The following is a 24,897-nucleotide window of genomic DNA, read 5'->3' as shown; positions in this document are numbered from 1 at the left end:
CATTCCTATGGGATTCCGCAATGCTGTGCTAATGCTGCGGTTTTTACCGCGGCGGAATCGCTTCACGGTAAAAACAACAGCATGCTCATTAATTTTGCGGAATCGCGGCAGTCCTGCACCCATAGGAATGCATTGTTCCGCTTACTTCCCGCATGTGGCTGTGCACACCATGTGGAAAGTAAGCAGAACATTTGCGGATGGTACCCACGGTCCGGAGGAGAGGAGACTGTCCTCCGGGCTTTGGGTACCATATCCCTGTAAAAAATAGAATTTAAAATAAAAAATATTGTTATTCTTACCTTCCGGCGTCTCGAGCAGCCTTCCCACTTCTCTTCACGCTCTCGTTCCCAGTAATCCTTTGAGAAAATGCCCGCGATGGCTTCCGTTCTCGCGGGATCGCGAAGTGATTTTTTTTTTTTTACATTTTATCTTTTACTACTGATGCTGCATAGGCGGCCTCAGTAGTAAAAAGTTGGTCACACTCGTCAAACACTATGTTTGACGAGTGTGACCAACCTGTCAATCAGTTCTCCAAGCGATGCTACAGATCGTTTGGAAAACGCTAGCATTTTGCAAGCTAAATACGCTTGCAAAATGCTAGTTTTTCCGCGGGAAAATCGCGGGAATTTAAAATGCGATTTTCCCGCGGAATGGAATTCCGGAATTCTCGCGGTAATTTCCGCGAGAGTTCCGGTACGTGTGAACGTAGCCTAAAACTTATTCACCTTCTTAACAGTTTTCTATTATCAAACAAAAGAACCACTGGCAGTGATTACGGTTGTGGGTGTGGAATAGGGATATTATCAACATCGTGGTTTACAACTGTCTGATTTGGGACACTATTCAATGTCCGCAGAATTGATCCATGACACTAAATCCACCAGTGGAGCTATTCTAATGGTAGGTGTGGACCCAGAAATATGACTATTCATAGGCTGCAGTTGTGATATATGGGATATTATTCAATATCCACGAGCTTTTGATCCATTATGCTGATTGCATGCCATCGTGGTGTATTACTACGGATTCTTTATAAAGTGCTCTTGTGCTTGGCTTTTCAGATTTTTTCGTTACACGGCCCTAAACTGTGGATAGGAAAGCTTTCCCCAATGCTCTTTCTGCCCTCCCTTCTGCTCTCGATGGGGTTTTAGATGCTATTTGATATTAATGAAATGATAGTGATCTCCTAGTAGCAACGCTTTCATCTTTACAGATCTGTTTGTTTCCTTTAAGAGGTCTCAGGTTCTTAAAGGGGCTATTCAGAAGGAAAAAAAGCCGTGTTTTTAAGGAGTGCCCGAGTCCAGCACTGAGTATCTGGTGCTGCTCCTGACAACGTGCAGCCTGAATGCCGCATTCAGAGCTCCTGAACTCACGGATGAGCTGCCGCACCAGCTATAAAGACAAAAGACACCGGAAGCAAGGGAGGAGACTCACCGCCGGGACCTGGGGAGGGACTGGGATCTGCCCCTCATTACAAATTCTATATTCATTATATTATATACCAGGAACAGGATCCGTGTGTATCAGTTTTCTCTTCATCCTGACAGCAGCACAAGGCTCCTGGCCTATATTATTCTTAGTAAGGCCGGGATCACACGTGAGGAACGCGGCCGAGTCTCGCATGTTAATACCCGACACTGCACTCGGGAGCGGAGCGTGCGGCCCCATGTATTGCTGTGCGGTCACATGTGTGATCCCGGCCTATGTCACATAATAAAAGCTTAAAATACACATAGGGTGCAGAGTTCAGGCCCCCGCTATATAGTGTCCAGGTGGGAGAACTACCTGTCCCAGCGTTCCCAGGCTGTGACTACAGAAGACAGTACTGGGAGCCGTAAGGTGGTATCAGGGAGAGAACTACAAGTCCCAACAGGTTCATGCGCTTATGGATGGACTTCAAGTGATTACAAGGAGGGGGGAGAAGAGAAGAAACTAAAAGTCCCAGCACGTCCAGGCAAGTTATTAGTGGCTAGCAAAGAACCATTATTGGAAGTGGTTATACAAGAAATAAAAGTCCCAACATGTCCAGGCAAGTTATTAGTGGCTAGCAAAGACCCATTATTGGAAGTGGTTATACAAGAAATAAAAGTCCCAACATGTCCAGGCAAGTTATTATAGGTTAGCAAAGACCCATTATTGGAAGTGAATATACAGGAACTAAAAGTCTCAGAATGTCCAGGCAAGTTATTAGTGGCTAGCAAAGACCCATTATTGGAAGTGGTTATACAAGAACTAAAAGTCCCAGCACGTCCAGGCAAGTTATTATAGGTTAGCAAAGAACCATTATTGGAAGTGGTTATACAAGAAATAAAAGTCCCAACATGTCCAGGCAAGTTATTATAGGTTAGCAAAGACCCATTATTGGAAGTGAATATACAGGAACTAAAAGTCTCAGAATGTCCAGGCAAGTTATTATAGGTTAGCAAAGAACCATTATTGGAAGTGGTTATACAGGAACTAAAAGTCCCAGCACGTCCAGGCAAGTTATTATAGGTTAGCAAAGAACCATTATTGGAAGTGGCTATACAGGAACTAAAAGTCCCAGCACGTCCAGGCAAGTTATTATAGGTTAGCAAAGAACCATTATTGGAAGTGGCTATACAGGAACTAAAAGTCTCAGAATGTCCAGGCAAGTTATTATAGGTTAGCAAAGACCCATTATTGGAAGTGGCTATACAGGAACTAAAAGTCCCAGCACGTCCAGGCAAGTTATTATAGGTTAGCAAAGAACCATTATTGGAAGTGGCTATACAGGAACTAAAAGTCCCAGCATGTCCAGGCAAGTTATTATAGGTTAGCAAAGAACCATTATTGGAAGTGGTTATACAGGAACTAAAAGTCCCAGCATGTCCAGGCAAGTTATTATAGGTTAGCAAAGAACCATTATTGGAAGTGGTTATACAGGAACTAAAAGTCCCAGCATGTCCAGGCAAGTTATTATAGGTTAGCAAAGAACCATTATTGGAAGTGGTTATACAGGAACTAAAAGTCCCAGCATGTCCAGGCAAGTTATTATAGGTTAGCAAAGAACCATTATTGGAAGTGGCTATACAAGAACTAAAAGTCCCAGCACGTCCAGGCAAGTTATTATAGGTTAGCAAAGAACCATTATTGGAAGTGGTTATACAGGAACTAAAAGTCTCAGAATGTGTGGCCAGTTATTACAGGATATTAGAAGACATAATAGAAAGGGGAACATATGAGAACTCGAAGTAACACAGACCGGATAGCTACAGAACTGATGGTATCACAGCTGAAGGAGAACTACAAGTCCCAATGAACCCAGCACTTTCTTTCATTCCCAGCTGCTTCACGACCTCCTACTTAGCTCCGCCCCCTCCTACGCCTGGTCACATGACGGTGACATCATCACAGGTCCTGCAGTCTCTAGGAGCGAACAGCCGGAGTTGTTCCTGGGCAGGGTATGTATGGGGTGCAGCTACCTGCCGCCTTGTGTGCTGCCGTGCGTGTGTGCAGGGGCGGAGACAGCCCTGACAGGACGCCGCCGCCGCCTCTGTGTGTGGCTCCGTCCCCGCCTCTCCTTAGTGTGACCTGTCGGCTGTAGCTGCTGAGGAGACCTCTCTCACCTGTGTGAATTGTGGCCATTTGTGAATCCTGTCCCTCACCATCCGACATGGAAATGATGAGAGGGGCGCACACTGCGTCCCTGTTCACACCAAGCCTGTGCCGTATCCTCACCTAGTGCGTTTTATTTCAGTGAGGTCCACTAGCGTTTCCACACAGTGCGCCCTGTACGAAAAGCTGCCCCCACACATAGTATGATGTCAGCAGCAGGGTATACAGTGTCATGTAAAAGTCTGGGCACCCCAGGTCAGAATGGCAACATTTAATGATCCCTAAAAGGGCAAAAGTTAAAGATGACACATTTCCTATATATTTTAAGAAAACATTGTCTTTTTTACATGTTAAAAATTACAAAAAGGAAAATGGGCCAATGCAAAAGTTTGATCTCCCTGCATGATTAGTACCTAGTAGCACCCCCTTCTGAAAGTATCGCCAAAGTCACTGAGCATGCTCAAATAACACCTTATCCAAGCTTTTTGTAGCCAGTCAAGAGTTTTTCAATCCTTGTTTGAGGGATTTTCAACCATTCTTCCTTGGAAAATTCTTCCTGTTCTGTGAGATTCCTGCGTCGTCTTGTATCCGCTGCTATTTTGAGTTCTAGCCACAGATTTTCAATAATGTTCAGATCAGGGGACTGTGAGGGCCATTGTAAAACGTATATCTTGTGCCTTTGAGGTAGTCTATTGTGGATGTTGATGTGTATTTAGGATCATTATCCATTTGTAGAAGCCATCCTCTTTTCATCTTTTTTACACATGGTGCTATGTCTGCATCAAGAATTTATTGAAATTTCATTGATTCCATTCTTCCCTCTGCCTGTGAAATGTTCCAGATGCCATTGGCTGCAACACAACCCCAAACCATGACAAGATGTTCTTTTCCTGAAATCCTCTGCTTTTTTTTCTCCACACATGCCTTCAATCATTGTGGCAAAATAATTCTTTTTAACCTCATCGGCCCACAGGACTTGTTTCCAAAATGCATCAGTGTTATGAATGAGTCACCACAGGAGGCGAAAACAAAAATACAAGCTAAGTCCAGAAAACCGGAGAGGTTGGTAGCTATTGGATTGCAGACTGTTGTGAGTTCATTTTCCCCTTCGTCACTGAGGTCTGGGGAACTCCCTATTCTGGTAAAGGAAGGTAATGGGCACCTGAGTCTAATGAGGATGACTGGAGTCACTGACTGGATATAAGGCTGCCGACGCCCTTCTGCCCTGCGGGTGATTTCTCTGTGGACTCCTAGGACACCAGTCTGATTCCTGCTTCCCTAAAGCTAAGTTCCTGCTTTGCCTGTTTGCATTTATGTTTTGTGTTTGTTTTCCTTGCTTTTCTGGATTCTGCCATTCCCTGCTGGGATGAGCTGAATCTCCTTTTGCCGGTTGCTCTGTCTTCAGAATATTCCTGAGTACTGACATAGCTTTTTTGAAGCCTAGCGTCTTCAGGGCCTTTTTCACTGTCAGTCTGTTGGCTCTTATTTTCATAGGGTTTTTCACGGATTGCAGACAGCAGCCTTCCTGTCCTTTCCTATCTAGGTAGTTTTGGGCCCCGTCTTTGCTCAGTCTATCTTTTTGTCTGTGTTAGTGTTTTCATCTTGCTTCACCGTCATTATATGTTGGGGGCTGCCTATTGCTTTGGGGTCTGTTCTGGGGCAGTTTAGATTTCCCCTTTCTTTCTTTAGGCCTATTTAATTCTCCGGCTGTGATCGAGGGGTCTAGGGCATCGTAGGAAACCCCCACGGCTACTGTTAGTTGTTGTGATAGGATCAGGGGTCTGCAATCCGATAGCTGCCAACCTCTCTGGTTTTCTGGACTTAGCTAGCATTTTTGTTTTTGCCTCCTACGGTGACTCAATCATAACAGCAGACCCCTGATCCTATTCACACAACTAACAGTAGCTGTGGGGGGTTCCTACGGTGCCCTAGACCCCTCGTCACAGCCGGAGAACTACATAAGCCTAAAGAAGGAAAGGGGAAATCTAAACTGCCCTAGAGCAGACCCCAAAGCAATAGACAGCCCCCAACATGTATTGTCGGTGAAATACAGATGAAAACACAAACAGACAGAAAGACAGGCTGAGCAAACGATGGGGCCCAACTAACTAGATAGGACAGGACAGAAAAGATGCTGGCTGCAATCCGCAAAAAACCCTACCAAAAATGTCCCAACCGTCTGATAGGAAAAACGGCCCTGAAGTCGCTAGACTTCAAAATCACTATATCAGCACTCAGGCATATTCTGAAAACAGAGCAAAGAGATCAACTGATTAGAGACAAAAATGGAATTCAGCCAGTCCCAACCAGGACTGGCTGAATACAAACACTAAGGAAACCAGACAAAATCTCATGGAATAATAGCAGGGCAAAAACTTAGCTTTTAGTAGACAGGAACTAAAACTGGATGCCAGAGCTCAGAGCAGAAAGGGTCACCAGCAAACCCTGCAGGGCGTCGGCTGCCTTATATCCACTCAGAAATTCCAGATGTCCAATCACACTCCGCCTGTTCAGATAATAGGTTCTTCCCATCCCAATCAATTTCACTACCTCTCTTCACCAGCAGAGAGAGTTCATCAGACATCAAAGGGGAAAATGAACTCACAACACATCAGCTTGTTTAGATGTTCTTTTGCATACTTCTGATACTGAATTCTATGGTGAGGACGCGGGAGAGGTTTTCTTCTAATGACTCTTCCATGAAGGCCATATTTGTGCAGGTGTCTCTGAACAGTAAAACAATGTACCCTGACTCCAGAGTCTGCTAAATCTTTCTGAAGGTCTTTTACAGTCAAGCGGAAGTTCCAGTTTGCCTCTCTTGCAATCGTGCAGCTATCACTGAAATTTTGCTTGGTCTTCCAGACCTTATCTTGACCTCCTGGTAAGTGACATTTCTTAATTACATTTCAAACTCCGGAAAGGGCAACTTGAAGCTTTGCTCTCTTTTTATAGACTTCTCCTGCTTTGTGGGCTTCCACCATTTTAATTTTCAGAGGGCTAGGCAGCTGTTTAGAAGAACCCATGGCTACTGGTTTTGGCACAAGGTTAGAGGAGGCTGGGCTTATATAAAGCTGGGAAATTTGCATCACAAAGCCTTTTATAACGATGATCGTGAACAAGCCATAACCCTAACAGGATAATTAAGGTATGAAACCTTGGTCTATGTTATCTAAGCACACAAATGTCCAAGGGTGCCCAAATTTTTGCATTGGCCCATTTTCCTTATCGTGATGTTTTGGGTTTTTTTTTGCCTAAAGTACAAATGAAATGTGTCATTAACTGTAGGCCTTTTAGAGATCATTTAATCTTCAACTTGCTTAACTGTTCACAATAACAGCAGTTTTGACCAGTGGTGCCCAATGTTACATGTCACTGTATACACACTCAGTTCTGTTACATCACACACACGCCCCTTGCCTGTGTCCTGCTTCTCTTCCTTCAGCTCTGCTGACAATCAGATGGTACTGGCTGGACCTTGAGTCTTCACATTGACTAAACAGTAGAGGAAGGACCTGTCAGGCCGGGGTCACACTAGAGAGGAATACGGACGAGTGAGAGGCGTTAAAAGCACGCATTACACACGGACAAATGATTCTCTATGGGTTTGCTCCCAACAGCCGTATATTTCTCGTCTGTATTCTACGGTCCGTGCCAATCGCAGCATGCTGCGATTGTCAGCGTACTACGCCCGTAGTACGCCAATGAAAGTCTATGGGTGCGCAAAAAATACGCATTACACATGGACCACACATGTGACTTGCGAGAAATACGCACCCGGTGTCTTTTAGAAAAGCCGGCAATTCAGTGCACTATACAGTAAACTCACACTGACAGGTTTAATAAAGAAACGAAAGAATAGATATATACACATAGAATACATATATATAAATATATATATACACACATACACATACATGTCATTGTGACATACATATATATATATTTATATTTCACAGAGTTCTTCATAGCAGAATAGCCGCTAATTAAATTGCCGGCTTCTATCAAATCATTCCCCAACCCGACATGAAATGACACATGGTTTACATACAGTAAAGCATTTCATTTCATGTTTTTTTATATGTCCGTGACTAATAATTAGATGAGGGTTTGTGTGCAAAATTTGGGAGTTGTAGTTGTTATTTTAAGGGGTTAATTTGTTGTTAAAAAATGCGTGGGCTTCCCATTGTCCTGTAGTGGTGGCGAATGGGTTAATCTAACAAAGGGTTAATGTCACCATTCGATTGTAAGGTGAGACACAATTTTTGCACACAAACCCTCATCTAATTATTAGTCAGGGACATATAAAGAAAAACATGAAATTAAATGCTTTACTGTATGTAAACCATGTGTCATTTCATGTCGGGTTGGGGAATGATTTGATAGAAGCCGGCAATTTAATTAGCGGCTATTCTGCTATGAGGAACTCTGTGAAATTTAAATAAATATATATATATATATATAATATATATGTTTATTTCAATGACTTGTGTGTGTATATATATATATGTTTGTCACAGTGACATGTATGTATATATACAGTCATATGTAAAAGTTTGGGCACCCCTATTAATGTTAACCTTTTTTCTTTATAACAATTTTGGTTTTTGCAACAGCTATTTCAGTCTCATATATCTAATAACTGATGGACTCAGTTATATTTCTGGATTCAAATGAGGTTTATTGTACTAACAGAAAATGTGCAATCTGCATTTAAACAAAATTTGACCGGTGCAAAAGTATGGGCACCCTTATCGTTTTCTTGATTTGAACACTCCTAACTACTTTTTACTGACTTCCTGAAGCACTAAATTGGTTTTGTAACCTCATTGAGCTTTGAACTTCATAGCCAGGTGTATCAAATCATGAGAAAAGGTATTTAAAGTGGCCACTTGCAAGTAGTTCTATTTGATTCTCCTATGAAGAGTGGCATCATGGGCTCCTCAAAACAACTCTCAAATGATCTGAAAACAAAGATTATTCAACATAGCTTTTCAGGGGAAGGATACAAAAAGTTGTCTCAGAGATTTATCCTGTCAGTTTCCACTGTGAGGAACATAGTAAGGAAATGGAAGAACACAGGTACAGTTCTTGTTAAGCCCAGAAGTGGCAGGCCAAGAAAAATATCAGAAAGGCAGAGAAGAAGAATGGTGAGAACAGTCAAGGACAATCCACAGACCACCTCCAAAGACCTGCAGCATCATCTTGCTGCAGATGGTGTCAGTGTGCATCGGTCAACAATACAGCGCATGCATAACGCCTTTTTGTATGACCAAACAACTCAATCTTTGTTTCATCAGTCCACAGGACCTTCTTCCAAAATGTAACTGGCTTGTCCAAATGTGCTTTTGCATACCTCAGGTGACTCTGTTTGTGGCGTGCTTGCAGAAACGGCTTCTTTCGCATCACTCTCCCATACAGCTTCTCCTTGTGCAAAGTGCGCTGTATTGTTGACCGATGCACAGTGACACCATCTGCAGCAAGATGATGCTGCAGGTCTTTGGAGGTGGTCTGTGGATTGTCCTTGACTGTTCTCACTATTCTTCTTCTCTCCCTTTCTGATATTTTTCTTGGCCTGCCACTTCTGGGCTTAACAAGAACTGTACCTGTGTTCTTCCATTTCCTTACTATGTTCCTCACAGTGGAAACTGACAGGTTAAATCTCTGAGACAACTTTTTGTATCCTTCCCCTGAAAAGCTATGTTGAATAATCTTTGTTTTCAGATCATTTGAGAGTTGTTTTGAGGAGCCCATGATGCCACTCTTCATAGGAGAATCAAATAGGAGAACTACTTGCAAGTGGCCACTTTAAATACCTTTTCTCATGATTTGATACACCTGGCTATGAAGTTCAAAGCTCAATGAGGTTACAAAACCAATTTAGTGCTTCAGGAAGTCAGTAAAAAGTAGTTAGGAGTGTTCAAATCAAGAAAATGATAAGGGTGCCCATACTTTTGCACCAGTCAAATTTTGTTTAAATGCAGATTGCACATTTTCTGTTAGTACAATAAACCTCATTTGAATACGGAAATATAACTGAGTCCATCAGTTATTAGATATATGAAACTGAAATACCTGTTGCAAAAACCAAAATTGTTATAAAGAAAAAAGGTTAACATTAATAGGGGTGCCCAAACTTTTACATATGACTGTATATATATATATTTGTATTCTATGTGTCTATATCTATTATTTCGTTTCTGTTAGAAACCCTGTCATAGGGCTCCATTATATGTCCATTTTGCAAGGCGGCGAGAAAATCTCGCCATACGGATTACATACGGATGCTGACATGCGCAAAATACGCGACCGCACCTGGCTTACGGATGACATACGGAGCACTATTTAGGGGTCATTCATCCGTATTACGCCTGTAAACTACGGATCGTATTTTGCGTCGGTTAGTGTGACCCCGGCCTTATACTCTTGCTCACTATTATGGTTAGCTATATCTATGACTTCAGGACACTCGTGTATCTGACGTCGATTCATACCCCGAGCTCCCGAGACAGTCCGCATGGTTCCAGAACAGTTGGAAAGCATGCTAATGCCAGTGTCTTCCAAGCTTCCTTGCTTGTCCAGATCTCTCTCGGACAATCTCCAGTTCTTCAGGTAGAGTCACCAACTCATGGAGGATTATCTGTCTCTGGAAAGGATTGTTGGCTCATCCCGAGATTTCAGGTCTCTGTACCACTTTTGTTGTATTTCCATGTTTAAGGAATGCATAAAACCTCTTCATTTGGCAAAAAGATATTGATTCTGGGTGGTTTTAGGGGTCTTGCATCACTTAAAAAAAGTGATTGCTTCTCTGGTGTTCAAAATAAATCCTAACATTTATTTCTCATGGGATGGGGCAATATGGGACTTTTCTCAGTTGATGACCCATCTTCGTGCATGGCTGTGACTGACAGTTGTATGCAGGTGTTCAAAAAGAATTTGCCATTTATCAGTTTTCAGTCCTATTTCTATGAAACTGGCCACCTCTAATGGGCGAAAGTACTTGCTACTCGAGTTTGCATCAGGTGCTTAGGGACGCATGAGCTCTGTATAATTCTGCCGCCCTGGAAGCTTTCTGCCTATACACAGTGTACACAGGAAGTTGCCAATCATTGGTGGGGGGGATTATACAGCACTCAGCATTCAGAGAACTGGAAGATCTGCAGCAGATAAAACAGGGATTTTCTGAAAAATGAAGCAAGCTGTACATTTTGCATTGCAGGAATCGGGATCTTTGCCCCTACATCATGCTCCTCTCGGGGTAGCAAATACCTGGTCACATATTCCCTTTCAATACATTTAAAGGGTAAATAGAGCTTCAAAAACTATTGACATTATGGTCGGTAATCTTAGGATGGCGTCAAGTTAGACGAGTTAGCGGTCTTGACCCCCACATCTCGATGTTTCTTCCCTTTCAAGGTAACCCCTCTTTCCTACAAGGCAAGCCACCTCCCATTTACAAGGTGCTTGGAAACAATGGGTGTAGACCAGTCTGAGATACAATAACAAATAATCAATGCCTTCTTAGGCTACTTTCACACATCAGGTTTTCGGCGTCAGGCGCGATCCGGCGTCGTGCCGGAATGCCGGATCCGGCAAATGTTTTGTAAAACCTGAAGTGCCTGATCCGGTTTTCTGCCGGATCCGTCTTGTTCTTGACAGACAAAACCGGATCCGTCTCATCCGGTTCATCCGTTTTTCTATCCGTTTTTCGACGGATTACGCCGGATCCGGTTTTTAAAATTGACCCTTGTGGCCTTCCGAACGGGATTGGCTACTGGAAAACTAGATATAGCATGTTCCTACAGCCCTTCTTTGACAGGTTGTAGAGAAGAAAGTGCAGGTTGGAGAGAAGAGCAAGTTACTGGCGAAGATGGATGTTGTCATTGGAAATATTACCACTAGAAGTTCTGTGACGGTTTCAGGGACAATTTTCCACTATACTTTATGTCACCTCAAGGCAGAGTACACTGGGATGACAGAGTGTGAAAGATTTGTGCCCTAAACTTGTGTACCTTCTGGACCAACAGTATATACCTTTGCCAACCAAAGTTGGCTATCTTGTCATGGTCTTACTATTTTTACCTTTAGGCCACAGGTGTGTACCTGGTTGTGTTTTATGCAAAGTATTTCACCTTTTAACAAAAGTTGTGTACATTGTTAGGAAATCACCAACAATAAACACAACTTTTTAGGTGAAATACTTTGCTTCAAACACAACCAGGAACACAACTGTGGCAAAAAGCTAAAATTTACCCACAGTTATATACCTGGTTTTGAATACCTTTTTACCTTTGAAATACCCTTTATTTAACCTTTTTTAAAAACATAGTTCGCCGCACAAAGAAATGACAGACAACCATTGTGAAACAATAATTTAACTTTTATTTAAATTTTTTTTTTTTTTTGTAAAATGTTTTTAAAGTGCAAAAAACTTTTTTAATAAAGGTTTTAAACCCAATGGGCATTTTTATTACAAAAAAAAAAACATTACAAATCTGTGTACTGTGGGGTGGAAATACTGCTGGAGGGGCTGCGGGACACTTCGACACTGGGTGTGTGGAGAGAGGACTGGGATCGTGGTGGGGAAGGAACAGTTAGAGGTGAAGGTGTGGAAAAAGCTACAGAATGGGTGGACATGTGGGAGGCAGAAGAGGTGGTGGGCGGTGGAGTGGAGGGTTGGGCAGGGACTGTAGGAGCAGATGATGTTGATGGAAAGTTGTATGGGGAAGGAGTTTGGTACGGGGAAGGAGTTTGGTACGGGGAAGGAGTTTGGTACGGGGAAGGAGTTTGGTACGGGGCAGGTTGCTGGAAGTGGGGAGATGTCTGGTACTGGTGAGGTTGCTGGTATGTAATAGGAGGGGGAGGATGGAAAGTGGCTGGAGGGGGTGCAGATGTAATAGGAGGGGGAGGATGGAAAGTGGCTGGAGGGGGTGCAGATGTAATAGGAGGGGGAGGATGGAAAGTGGCTGGAGGGGGTGCAGGTGGAGGAACTACAGTGGTGGGAGGTGGAGGTTGGGAGGTAACCTGCTGTAGAGCACCGTGGCACGAATGCATTACATGCATCTGCTGGGTAGGAGATAGTGTTGCCATGCGCTCCACAACAGACCTGAAAAAGGTGTGGTTTGGCGAAGATCTTGCTTCTGAATGCATGGTTTGCAGAAGTGTCTTCACCTCCAGAATGCTGGAGTTGATCTGCTGAAAGCCTGCGGAGATTTGCTCTGACAAGACTTTGAGACAGTTCTGGAAAGATGCATTCAGATGCAAGAACTCTTGCGCATAACTCTTTTCCTGACCCCTCTGCCGCTGCCGCCCAGTACCCGCAGGTGTACTAGAGGTGGCAGGGGCAGAAGGGTGGGGTAAAGGGAAAGCGATCTCCTCACCAGCAGCTTCATGTAATGTAGGCGGCCACGATGCTCCTGTGCTGGTGGATGGGACAGATGGGTCGAATGTGTGGGAAGGCTGGGAAGGTGCAGATGTACCGGGGCGGTCGAAGTGTCCCTCGGTGCCGGTCTCCTCAGGGATCGCCTCAGAAGGGTCCAATCGTGCAGGCTCCCGAGTGCTGCTCACCGTGCTGTGTAATAAAGAGAAAAAAAAACAATTAAAATACTGACATGGTATGGCCCTGGCTGAAAAAAAAAAGTTACATCTAACATTTTTTTCACATGTGGTGTGTAATATTTACCTTCTGGTGAGCATTGTTTCCCGGAGGAACGACAGGGCTTGTGCGTACTTGTACTTGCTCCTGCGTCCTCCAGATCCACTCGGGGCCCGCATCTCTTTATTGAACTCCTTCTTGAAACGATCCCTCACAGACCGCCACCGATTCACAATTCTGTTCCCTGAAACGAGAAAGGAGTGGTTAGTATACAACATCAGTGTTTCACAAACTCCAGTCCTCATGGTCCCCAGGGGTCATGTTTTCAGGATTTCCATAGTAAATAGAAATCCTGAACACATGATCCGTGGGGACCACGAGGACTGGAGTTCGGGAAACACTGGTTTACATCAAGCAACCGGTACTGTATATACTTACGCTCTTTAATCTGGGCCCGAGCTTCGAGGTCCTCCCAGCGGCCCACAAGGAGAGAACAGATTTCCTCCCAGAGTCGTCGGGTAATGATCAGGTCAGCGTGGCGGCGGTCAGCCATATTCCAGAGCGGCTCCCTTTCTCTGACGAGATCGATGAGGCGGTCCACATCAATCCCTCCATCCTCACCGTCAGAGTCGGGAGCACGCTGTGAAGGCTGTTAAAGAAAAAGACAAAAATAACATAATTAGCCTCCACAAAAGAAATGAAATAAAAAGTGCAAAAAAACAAAGCAAAAATATTTATACTTACACGCTGGTGACCGCCGCGTTGCTGTCGCCGACGACCCTGGGAGGCACTGCGAGGACCTCTTGGCCGAGCACCAGATTGGGAAGACTAGAGAAGAAAACAAAAAATGTTATGTCTTTGGATGTAGGCATTTGTTTGCTGTGTGTGGTCTGCAGAACATTGTTTTCTATGTGTTGTGTGTAGTGTGATGTTGTGTTTCTGCGTTTGATGCAAAAAACTTACCAATTGTGAGCCCACTCCAGGTGTCTGTCCACCCCTTCCTTCTTCTTCTGGGAGCTCCTCTTCATCTTGTGATTCCTGTTTTGAAATAAAAGGCAATGAATAGACATATATTACAGAGATGATGGATTTTGGAAATAAAAACTTACCGTCAAACGCTGACGATGCGAGGGAGGGCTCCCAGAAGAAGATGTGCTGTCCTGTTGATGGCCAGACTCCATGGCTGTGGGTATTGCTGCTGCTGTTGCTGCTGCCAGTGATGCCATTTCTGCTGCTGCTGCTGCATCTCTTTGGCGGCTGTTGAATAAAGAGAAACAAAGGGCCAATGAATATCTTGATATTCCATGGCCCTAGTTTGGAGGAATGGGGGATTTGATAATTACCGTCTCTCATCTGCTGCTGGACTCCCCTCCTCAGCATGTTCCATTTGCTGATCCATTTGGGGTGGTGCTGATGGTGCTGCTGCTGCAGATGTCTGCTGCCTTCTCCTGCTCCTGGTTCTTGGCTTGGGTGGCATGTTGGGTGTGGCTGAGGGTCCCATTGTCTTGCTTTTATATATCTCCTGTGGGCAGAGCTACTGAGCATGCTCAGACAAAAAAACCGGATCCGGCGCATTGCGGCGCTCATAGGCTTTCATTGTGTGAAAAAGCCGGACGCGCCGGATCCGGCGGGTCCGGCTTTTTCGCCGGAGACAAAAAACGTTACAGTAGACGTTTTTTCCAGACGCCGGATCGCGACACATTGCCGGATCCGGCGAAAACCGGATGAAACGCATGGCCATCCGGCGCGATCCGGCGCAAATGCAAGTCAATGGGGGGGAAACCGGATCCGGCATTGCATTTCGCCGGATCCGGTTTCTGTCAAAAGCGCCGGATCGCGCCTGACGGCGAAAACCTGATGTGTGAAAGAGGCCTTACTGTTAGGCGTCAGGTTTCTGCATCTGCTCTACAGGAATCCAGAGCCTCACATTCTGCGGTCTCCTGCTGTCTATCTACCGCAGAGGAGATTACTTTGCAGCAGATCGCTCCAGAGACTAAGTCCCTCTGTTTTCCTACTGGGCATGCTCACGAGACGATATCCCAAGATCGAGAGTCATGTGCCCAGATCCTGCTCCAGATCTCATTGGTCCATCTCGGAGATCTGTAAGCTTCCGGAAGGTCCCGGCTATAAAAAAGCGCGCGTGACCGTTCGGCCATGCGCTAGTATAGTCTCTAGTTGCTACTGTGTGAATGTTGATGGATGTATGAACCTGCGAATGACTCATTAAGATTCCCTCCCTCTGATATTACGAATGTGTACAAGGACTTAGATTAGAGTCAGCGCCAGCGCGTGTCAAGCCTCAAGCCACTACACCATCATCCACAGTGCTAGCGTCCAACATTGCGCCTGCTTCCTTGCTTTGTCGACCAGCGGCAGTGTCATACGCCGCGCTGCAGTTGCAGCCCTCTTTGGCGTCCGCAGAAGCGACGCCGCACGCACGGTAGGTCTAGACGGACGCAGCTCCTGTGTCTTGGGTCCTGCTCTTGTGACCAGATACTGTGTGTGCATTTACCTGAGACCTGTGACACTAACAGGCTCAGCCTTTTGTGTTTACCTCTGCTGACATCACTGTTAGCAAACAGAGATTGCTTAGCGCACTTGGGTGACGTTCAACCTGCGTGCGCATTTCCGCCATATTGCTCGTCTGTCACTACTTAGCAGCAGTCATATCATCTACTGCACGGTGGACCCCGAGCTGCGAACGCACTTTTTATTATTTATTTTTATTTAGTGCGTTCCGCTGTTCCTAACACTTACCTTAGAGGACATGGTTTTCAAATACCCAATCCTTACAGAAGACAATTTTACTATCTCTCAAATTAGACATTATGTAAGCTCAATATTGCGAGACATACCAGATGATGCTAGAACACACCCTCTAAATTTAATATCCGTTAAAGCCCAAATGGGAACTTATTCTATGAGTCTTATATATAACTCATTAAAGCCTTCTATACATTGGTCAGACTCTTCACAAGGCCCTGGAAAATGGGTTGCTCAATTAACGAACTGTTGGGTAAATGACCTTTTGAAAGCCACTGCGTATTAACTCTATATTACCATATGACAGTTACATAACCATGTCTCTTATGATATTTCATAGAGCATAGATCTCCCCGGAGGTCAAGTCTAAAATGTCCCCCTCAGGGGAGTATCCCTGCCCTAAATGCTTACACTCTCCAGCTGATATTTTCCATTGCCTTTGGGACTGCCCAAAAATAAGGGAGGTGTGGGTTACACTTCTGCAACATCTCATCAACACTTTTGGCATATCTCCCTCTCTCTCCCCGGAGTGGGCCATATTTAATATTCTCGCACAGGACCAGTTGGTGAGGCTTTCTGTTCAGCAGCGCCGCATCTTGTTCATATGGGCGGCAGCCACACGTAAAAGCATTCTCCATTTGTGGGCACAGGATGTAACACCTTTTTTAAGCCTAATTACTACGAAAGTAACATATCTCTTCAAAATGGATTGGATAGAGGCCTTAATAAAGAAAAAGACACCGAACGCTTTTTTTTCACATGGTCCTCTTTTTTATCAATACTCAGACATCTTCCACATGCCAGGCGATAGATACATAGTTGTTTCCAGCTCACCAACTGGTATATGAGAGAGCAGCTTGCCGGTAATATTCCTGTTAGACTGGATTGAAATTGTGTTATGAAGTTATGGAGTTTGCCCGGGGTGTGGGGGGGGGTTATAGTTGAAAAATGCCGTCGAATGTTAAAAATATTGCATATATATTCTTCTGTTATGTTATTGGACATTATATGTATACTTTGTATTACACTCAATAAAGACGGTTTAAAAAAAACAAAACTATTGACATATTATTTTAGATTCAGACTATTTGTTTCATTTGCCAGGACATATTTTCAACCTGTACAATGTTAGAAATGCTGTCTCTATTTTCCAGGATCCTCATAGGTATAGTGTCTTCAAACTCCACAAGACAATGGTACTTTTATTGACTAATCAACCAAGGATGGAAAAGGACAAGAATGAGTTGACCAAGATGTTATTAAATCTGACCCTGGAGATAATCTACCAGCTTACTGGAGAGGTGAGGGATCCCGGTATTAAGGGTGCACTGGCAGGCCTTACTCTTATATGGCTTCACCAGAGAAGCTGTGAGAGGTTTTGGAAATGTAAATTGTCATGTAATCCTATTTCCCAGGAGTTTACAATAGTGAAAAAAACATCAAGTAAATATTTAACATCCAGAAGTCGTACCGTTTCGTCAGAGGAAAGAAACAAAAATCATTCTATAATCAATGATCAGAAGATCCTGGACCTCACCAACAAGATGATTGAGCTGCTGACTGGAGAGGTGAGCGCTGCTGGGAATACTGGGGCATTATACAGTAACACAAGGGATGATGTGTCTGGGTGATTACTGTATCATTGTGTCAGGTTCCTATAAGGTGTCAGGATGTCACTGTCCATTTCTCCATGGAGGAGTGGGAGTATATAGAAGGACACATGGATCTGTACAAGGACATCATGATGGAAGAGCACCAGCCACTTACATCTCTGGGTAGGTGGATATTTGTTATGACGGTTAAGGAGACATTTTGAAGGATGCTTAAAAATCATTGTATCTAACAAACAAGCATTTTGCTCAAAAATTTGGTGATTGGCAGCCTGTTTAGACAGGCCGATTATAAATAATAATTTTATTTCTATAGCGCCAACATTTTCCGCAGCACTTTACATTATAGAGGGAACTTCTACAGACAATAGACTAGACATTACAGCATACCAATAAGCACATAAATCAAAACAGATGCCACGAGAAATGAAGCTTACAATCTATGAGGAAAAGGGGAGTCACGGAAGGTAGATGGTAACAATTGCTTTCATTGTTCGGAGTCGGACCAGCCATAATCTAAGAATCTGGTGTTCCTGTGATGCTGCATGAACCGGTTATCAGCTTAAGCATGTAACAGTGCAGACACAGAGGGCTATTAAATGCATAAAGTATGTGAGAATATGATGCGAGGAACCTGGTTATGTTAAAAACTTTGAATGGGCAACACATGGTTATTTAGGTTAATGCGTTGAGGCGGTAGGCCAGTCTGAACAAATGCATTTTTAGGGCATGCTTAAAACTGTGGGGATTAATCGTATTAACCTGGGTAGTGCATTCCAAAGTCTTGGAGATGGGAGTGGGAGGTTCTGATTATTGAGGATGTTAACCTCAGGACATTGGCAGAACGGAGGGAACGGGTTGGGTGGTAGACTGAAATGATGGAGGAGATGTAGGGTGGTGCTGAGCCATGGAGGTCTTTGTGTGTGAGGGCAATAAGTTTGTACTGGATTCTGGAGTGGATGGGTGGCCAGTGTAATGACTGGCACAAGGTAGAGGCATCGGTGTAACGATTGGTGAGGAATATGATTCTGGGTGCAGCATTTAAGACAGATTGGAGAGGGGAGGTTTGGTAAGAAGGAAAGCGATTAGTAGAGAGTTACAATAGTCCAGACGAGAACGAATAAGAGAAACAGTAAGAGTTTTTGAAAGGGTCGAATTCTAGAAATGTTTTTGAGGTGCAGATAACAAGAGCGAGCCAGTGATCGAATGTGGGGGGTGAATGAAGCTCAGAATCAAGTATGACCTCAAGACAGCGGGCATGTTGCTGTGGAGTAATGGTGAAATCACACACGGAAATGGCAATGTCACTGTTATCAGGAAACAAGCGTTCCCAGGAATGCTCATTCCTGATTATCATCCAGTGAAAATGCACTTTTGGATAACTCTATTATCTGATTATCACATAATCAATACACTTTATCATTGAGCCATTGTGTGTGTATACAGATGGATCCAGTAAGAGAAATCCACCTGGAGGATGTCCTGACCCCCTGTATTCCCAGGATTGTCAAGAAGAAAATCACAGTGTCCCACTGTATCATCAGGTATAGTGCATAACATGGATAAAAGCCTTAAAGGGGTTTTCCCACAAACAAAAGTAGATTTTAATCAATAGATCTTGAAATAATAACCTGTTCCACAATTAGATGTGTTAAAAAAATATTCCTGTGCTGAGATAATCTTATAAATATGCCCCTGCTGTGTACTGTGTAATGGCTATGACTGACCGTACAGGAACATGGTCTGATCATACCACAGCTCCTGGGCAGGGTACAATGCAAAAGAGGATACAGACAGGACAGCACGGGGTCACAGCTAATTCTTTTTGTGAGGTAAAGCATTTCCTTGCATGGTCAGACACAGCCATTACACAGTACACAACAGGGGCACATTTATAAGAGCACAGGGACATTTTTTTAAACACATCCAGTTGTGAAACTTATTCCAAGATCTATTACTTAAAATGAAATTTTGTTCGTGGGAAAACCTCTTTATTAAAGGCCTCGTGTCCTGGAACATTTCTGTAGATAGAAAATTTGCTAATTTCACTAAATAATAACATTGAAAAACCTCTAATGGTATAACTAAAGCAATGATATCTCATTTTAGTTTGCTATGTGCTAATCAGTTGTACTTATTTTACAAGTCTTTGCTGACTTGTACATCATTTCTCCTATAAGTCGAATCCGGGTGAAGACTTGATCGATATTAAAATTGAAGTTATAGATGGTGACGAAGAAGTATATGTCAAAGCAGATCAGCAATGTAAGGAAGAAAAAATTCCTGTAGATATCAGTCCAGGTGAGCAATATTCATGAAATCAATATATAGTACCAGTGTAATTTTAATACATATTCCAAGCAGGGCTGTGGAGTCAGAGTCGGTGTCCATTTTGGTGGAGTCAGTATAAAATGTATCAACTCCGACTCCTAAAATCTATTCTATTATTTCTAAACACTGTTTTTCGGTGATTCCTTTGTATCCCCATTCATACTGCACCCACACACACAAATGATACACCATATGAAAGGTAAACTTGCCCCCTTCAGCAAGAAAATAGCCAAACAAACCACACATCCAAAATTTGATCACAAAATACAGTTTAAACATTAATTTTCTTAAACCTGCAGTAAAGAAAAATAACCTGCAGGTGGCACCACAGTACTCCAAAGCAGACTACCACACATTTGTAAACATGCACTGCTTTTTCACTCATTACTTCGCCCCACACACACACACGATACACCATTTGAAAGGTAAATTTGCTCCCTTCAGGAAGAAAACAGCCAAACAAACCACACATTCACGATTTTATCACTAAATACAGTTTAAACATTCATTTTCATAAACCTGCAGAAAGACACAATGACCTGCAGGTGGCACCTCAACCGGAAAACATTTTTTGGCCTCTTCTTATCAAAACAATTTATTGTATTACCAATCTACATATATAAATACCTGTCTGTGTTCATCAGCTCATGAAATACATTTACATTTGACCAGCTTGTTTTTACTGAAATTGCCTGCGTCCCCGATGACCAATGTGCGAAAATTTCACACGAGCCAAGCTAGTATATAATAAATTGGGTCCAGTTGTACAATGCAGGATGTGCTGTACATATTTTCATAATAATTTGGGAAAGTTATGAAAAGTCCTATAAATATCTGTTCTATTCCTGATCTAAGGATCTCGGCTTTTAGTTCAGATGATTCTGTGCTGAAATTTATCTACATGCTCAGTAGTAGTGAGGCAGTGCTGTGGGGTCGGAGTATGTACATGCTCAGTAGTGAGGTAGTGCTGTGGGGTTGGAGTATGTACATGCTCAGTAGTGAGGCAGTGCTGTGGGGTCAGGGTATGTACATGCTCAGTAGTGCGGCAGTGCTGTGGGGTCAGGGTATATACATGCTCAGTAGTGAGGCAGTGCAGTGGAGTTTGGGTATATACATGCTCAGTAGTGAGGGAGTGCTGTGGGTTTGGGGTATGTACATTCTCAGTAGTGAGGTAGTGTTGTGGGGTCAGGATAAGTCAGGGAAATTGAGGAGCCTGAGGTTCGGCCTACCAACTGCACAGCACTGATTACAAACATAGGGCATAGTAAACATTTTCCAATAAAGCAGATGTTTGGATATAATAGTGTAGAGGGAGCGCTGTATGCAAAAATATTGAATGTGTGTAAGGTGGGAACCCCTGAATGTAAGTATGCTACCAAAAAAGAAAGGTGGCACAAGTTCTCAGTGTGATTTTTGGGGGGGGGTCATATCAATAACTTGAAGGCTCATGGTGTCATTACTGAATGTCACTAATCAGAGGGCTATAGATGTGGCTTGTGACCATTTGACAGAGCTGAATGTAGCTTTTAACGTAAGTAAGGTTGAAGACCACTGCAATAGAGAGATGTTGAATCTACAAATCCAGATAGAAACCCCTAAATGTGCATCTGAATTTTAGACTAATACTAAGCCAATAGACTGCAAAGCCTAATCACTAGGGTTGATCAAATAGCTTTGGATAAGCACTTATCCAAATAGCTAAAGCACTTACCGAATAGCTGCCTCAGTAACCCAGATACCCGGAGCGTTCCCAATAATCAGCTGTTTGGCGCCGCAGCTGCATGTGTCACGGCTGTGTGACAGCCACAACACATGCATGGACAGACTGTTTGTTGGTCTATCCATGCATGTGTTGTGACTGTCACATAGCTGCGACACATGCAGCTGCGGTTCCGGACACCTGATTGTTGGGAGCGCTCCAGGTATTCGGGTTACCGATGCAGCTGTTTGGTAAGCGCTATAGCTATTCGTATAAGCACTAATCCGAAGCTATTCAATCAACCTTAGTAATCACTATATGGTTTTGAGATTGTAGCCTATGGCCGGTCACTCCAAAGGCTTTCTCAGTAATTCTGCTTTGTGTTACCATGGTTATTTTGTATATATAATTTTGTTTTGTTGATATTTACAATTGTATTGAAAAAGTTTCATCCTGTTATAATAGAATAGAATCATTTTGACAAGTTAATACCAATTCTTTCGGATACTTTTCATGGTCTTTGTAGACATTAATTGACTATAGGAGTAACTTTGAGTGACATCTCCTTTTTATCCACAGATTCAGAGGAAAGTAATGGTATCACGCAAGGTACTTTAATAGAAAACTCTACTTGCTCTAATATACAGCCACAACTTCTCAGCAATGATACATCATCTTATCCTTCTAATATCAAGATAACTTTTCCTGGTCAATCATTAATTAATACACAAAGTACCAGTTATGAAGAAGGTAATATAGTCCCATTTCCTGAGCCAGAGGACCATCTCACTCAGAAATCAGATAGTGATGAAAGCGGCCAACCCTCTCCTTGGGAATCTTATGTTGTAGAACATCAAAGACGTTACACAGGAGAAAAGCCTATTTCTTATTCAGATGATGCGAGAAGTTTAACACAAAGGCCGTATCTTCTGAATCAGCAAAGAACAAACACAGGTCCTCCTCAATTTCTTTGTTTGGAATGTGGAAAATGGTTTACACAAGAATCGGATCTTTTAAAACATCAGAAAGTTCATACTGGGGAGAAACCGTTTTCATGTGCAGAATGTGGGAAATCCTATGCCCAGAAATCAGGTCTGTTCGAACATCAAAAACTTCACACTGGCAAGAAACCGTTTTCATGTTCAGATTGTGGAAGGTGTTTTACCCGAAAATCGAGCCTTGTTGAACATGGAAGAATTCACACAGGGGAGAAACCTTTTGTATGTTTAGAATGTGGGAAATGTTTTACCTATAAATCAGGCCTTAGTGAACATGAGAAAATTCACACAGGGGAGCGACCATTTTCATGTTCTGTATGTGGTAAATGTTTTAATAAGAGAGCAGTTCTGGTTAATCACCTGAGAACTCACACTGGTGAGAGGCCGTTTCCATGTCCTGAATGCGGCAAATGTTTTACTGACAAATCTGTTCTTGTTAAACATCAGAGGATTCACACGGGAGAGAAGCCATTTTCATGTTCAGAATGTGGAAGATGTTTTACCCAGAAATCCGTTCTTGATAAACATCAGCGAATTCACAAAGGGGAGAAGCCATTTTCATGTTCAGAGTGTGGAAGGTGTTTCACCCAGAAATCTGTTCTCATGAAACATCAGAGGATTCACACAGGAGATAGACCCTTTTTATATCGCAATATGTGAAATATAGAACACTTTTTTTTTAAGTCACAGGGTTTTTCCCACATAAGGTCCACCATAACTGGGATTCCAAGATGGACAAGAAGTGCAGGGTGTAGGCATGTTACCTTTTTAATAGGGATGTGGAGTCGCAGTCGGTGTCCTTTTTGGCATTTTGGTAGAGTCGGAGTTGGTATAAGATGGACTGACTCCGATTCCTAACATATATTGCATTGGGTTCAGTGCAGGATGTGCTGTAAATGTTTTCATAAGAATTTGGGAAAGTTATGAAATATCCTATAAATGTCTGTTCTGTTTCTGATCTAAGGATCTCGGCTTTTAGTTGAGATGAATCTGTGCTGCACTTTATGTACATGCTCAGTAGTGAGGCAGCGCTGTGGAGTCAGAGTCGAAAGTCATGGAAATTGAGGAGTCAGATTCGGAGTTGGTGGTTTGGCTTACCGACTCGACAGCCATGCCTTTTAAGCAGTAAACCTAGAGTTATCCATCGCCTTAAACTTTCCTACCTGTTACTGTAGTCTACAACAGAGAGTTATCTTGGTGTAATGAGTCCCTTAGGGTCTGTTTACATGAACCGAAAGGTGGTGCGATATGACTGACGATCCGTAAATCTGTGGTCTTTTAAATACCTGTTTATACAGGCAGACACAAGTGACACACATTGAATGATCTATACTAGATTGATATGGGCACAAATACTGCCATAGTTCTCTTCAGTCCGAGTCCTGTTTACACAGGGCAATGCACTGATGAGAATGATGATTTTTTGCACTGCACAAAATATCATTTTATCTGATTATTGAGCATTTTGCTTCCTCATCAGGTGATCGGCAGCCTGTTTATATGGCAAGATAATCGTGAAACGAGTGTATTTAACAACATTGTCTTGCAGTGTAAGTGCAGCTTTTTGTCAGGGCTAAACTGAAATTGAAAATGTAGCACAAAACAAATCAAGCAGTAAGTATAATATAAGAAAAAACTGTTATTTATAATATACCGTAATCCATCCACAGAACTCACCCGGCTCTATATTTATCTCTCTTGATCTTTGATGTTCTAGAGGACCTCCCATTCTTCCGTCATTATATTATTGCATATTCTATGATAATATTTCCTTTCCATATGTGTGATGTTTATCATAATATATTTGAAGTGTTTGGTCAATAATATTTTAATAATATGTTAGTTCATTTGTAACATATATGTATTCTGTAGTCATGGCATGAAAATAATAAAATTATTTACCTATGCAATGATTTTACATCAAAATTACAAAGATATAATGGAGGAACATTTTGAGATACACGCGTGGGATTTTGGTGAAGTGAGTGATATTTCCACAGGCCTTATGCTGCGTTTACACGTTGCGATTATTACCGCGTGATTTTGATGCGAAAACGCAAAAATCAGCATCCCATGCAATCCTATGGGATTCCGCAATGCTGTGCTAATGCTGCGGATTTTCCCGCGGCGGAATCGCATTGTGGAAAAATACGCAGCATGCTCATTAATTTTGCGGAATCGCGGGGATTCTGCACACATAGGAATGCAATGTTCTGCCTACTGACCGCGACGTCATCAAAGGTCATTGTCGCAATGCATCACTGGGAACGGGACCTGCTGGGGAGCCTCGTGATGATCGGGAACGCTGCGCGGGACGTCGGAAGGTGA

General features: G+C 43.0%; 1 protein-coding gene across 1 annotated transcript in view; it reads left to right on the top strand.

Moving 5' to 3' along the window:
* The window catches only part of LOC141100208 (uncharacterized), a 161,514-nt gene extending 137,035 nt beyond the window's left edge, over window positions 1-24,479 (top strand). Inside the window, exon 8 of the mRNA XM_073588551.1 lies at window positions 22,592-24,479. Within this exon, the coding sequence (XP_073444652.1) occupies window positions 22,592-23,229 (638 nt within the window). The 3' untranslated portion in view covers window positions 23,230-24,479. The remainder of the gene's footprint in view (window positions 1-22,591) is intronic.
* Window positions 24,480-24,897: the final 418 nt, after the last annotated feature.

Source organism: Dendrobates tinctorius, unplaced genomic scaffold (genome assembly GCF_039654945.1).
Source record: "Dendrobates tinctorius isolate UK_male_01 unplaced genomic scaffold, ASM3965494v1 ptg000103l, whole genome shotgun sequence".
Lineage (NCBI taxonomy): Eukaryota > Metazoa > Chordata > Amphibia > Anura > Dendrobatidae > Dendrobates > Dendrobates tinctorius.
The sequence above is the reverse complement of the archived record's forward strand: the minus strand, read 5'-3'. Positions and strand labels throughout refer to the sequence as shown.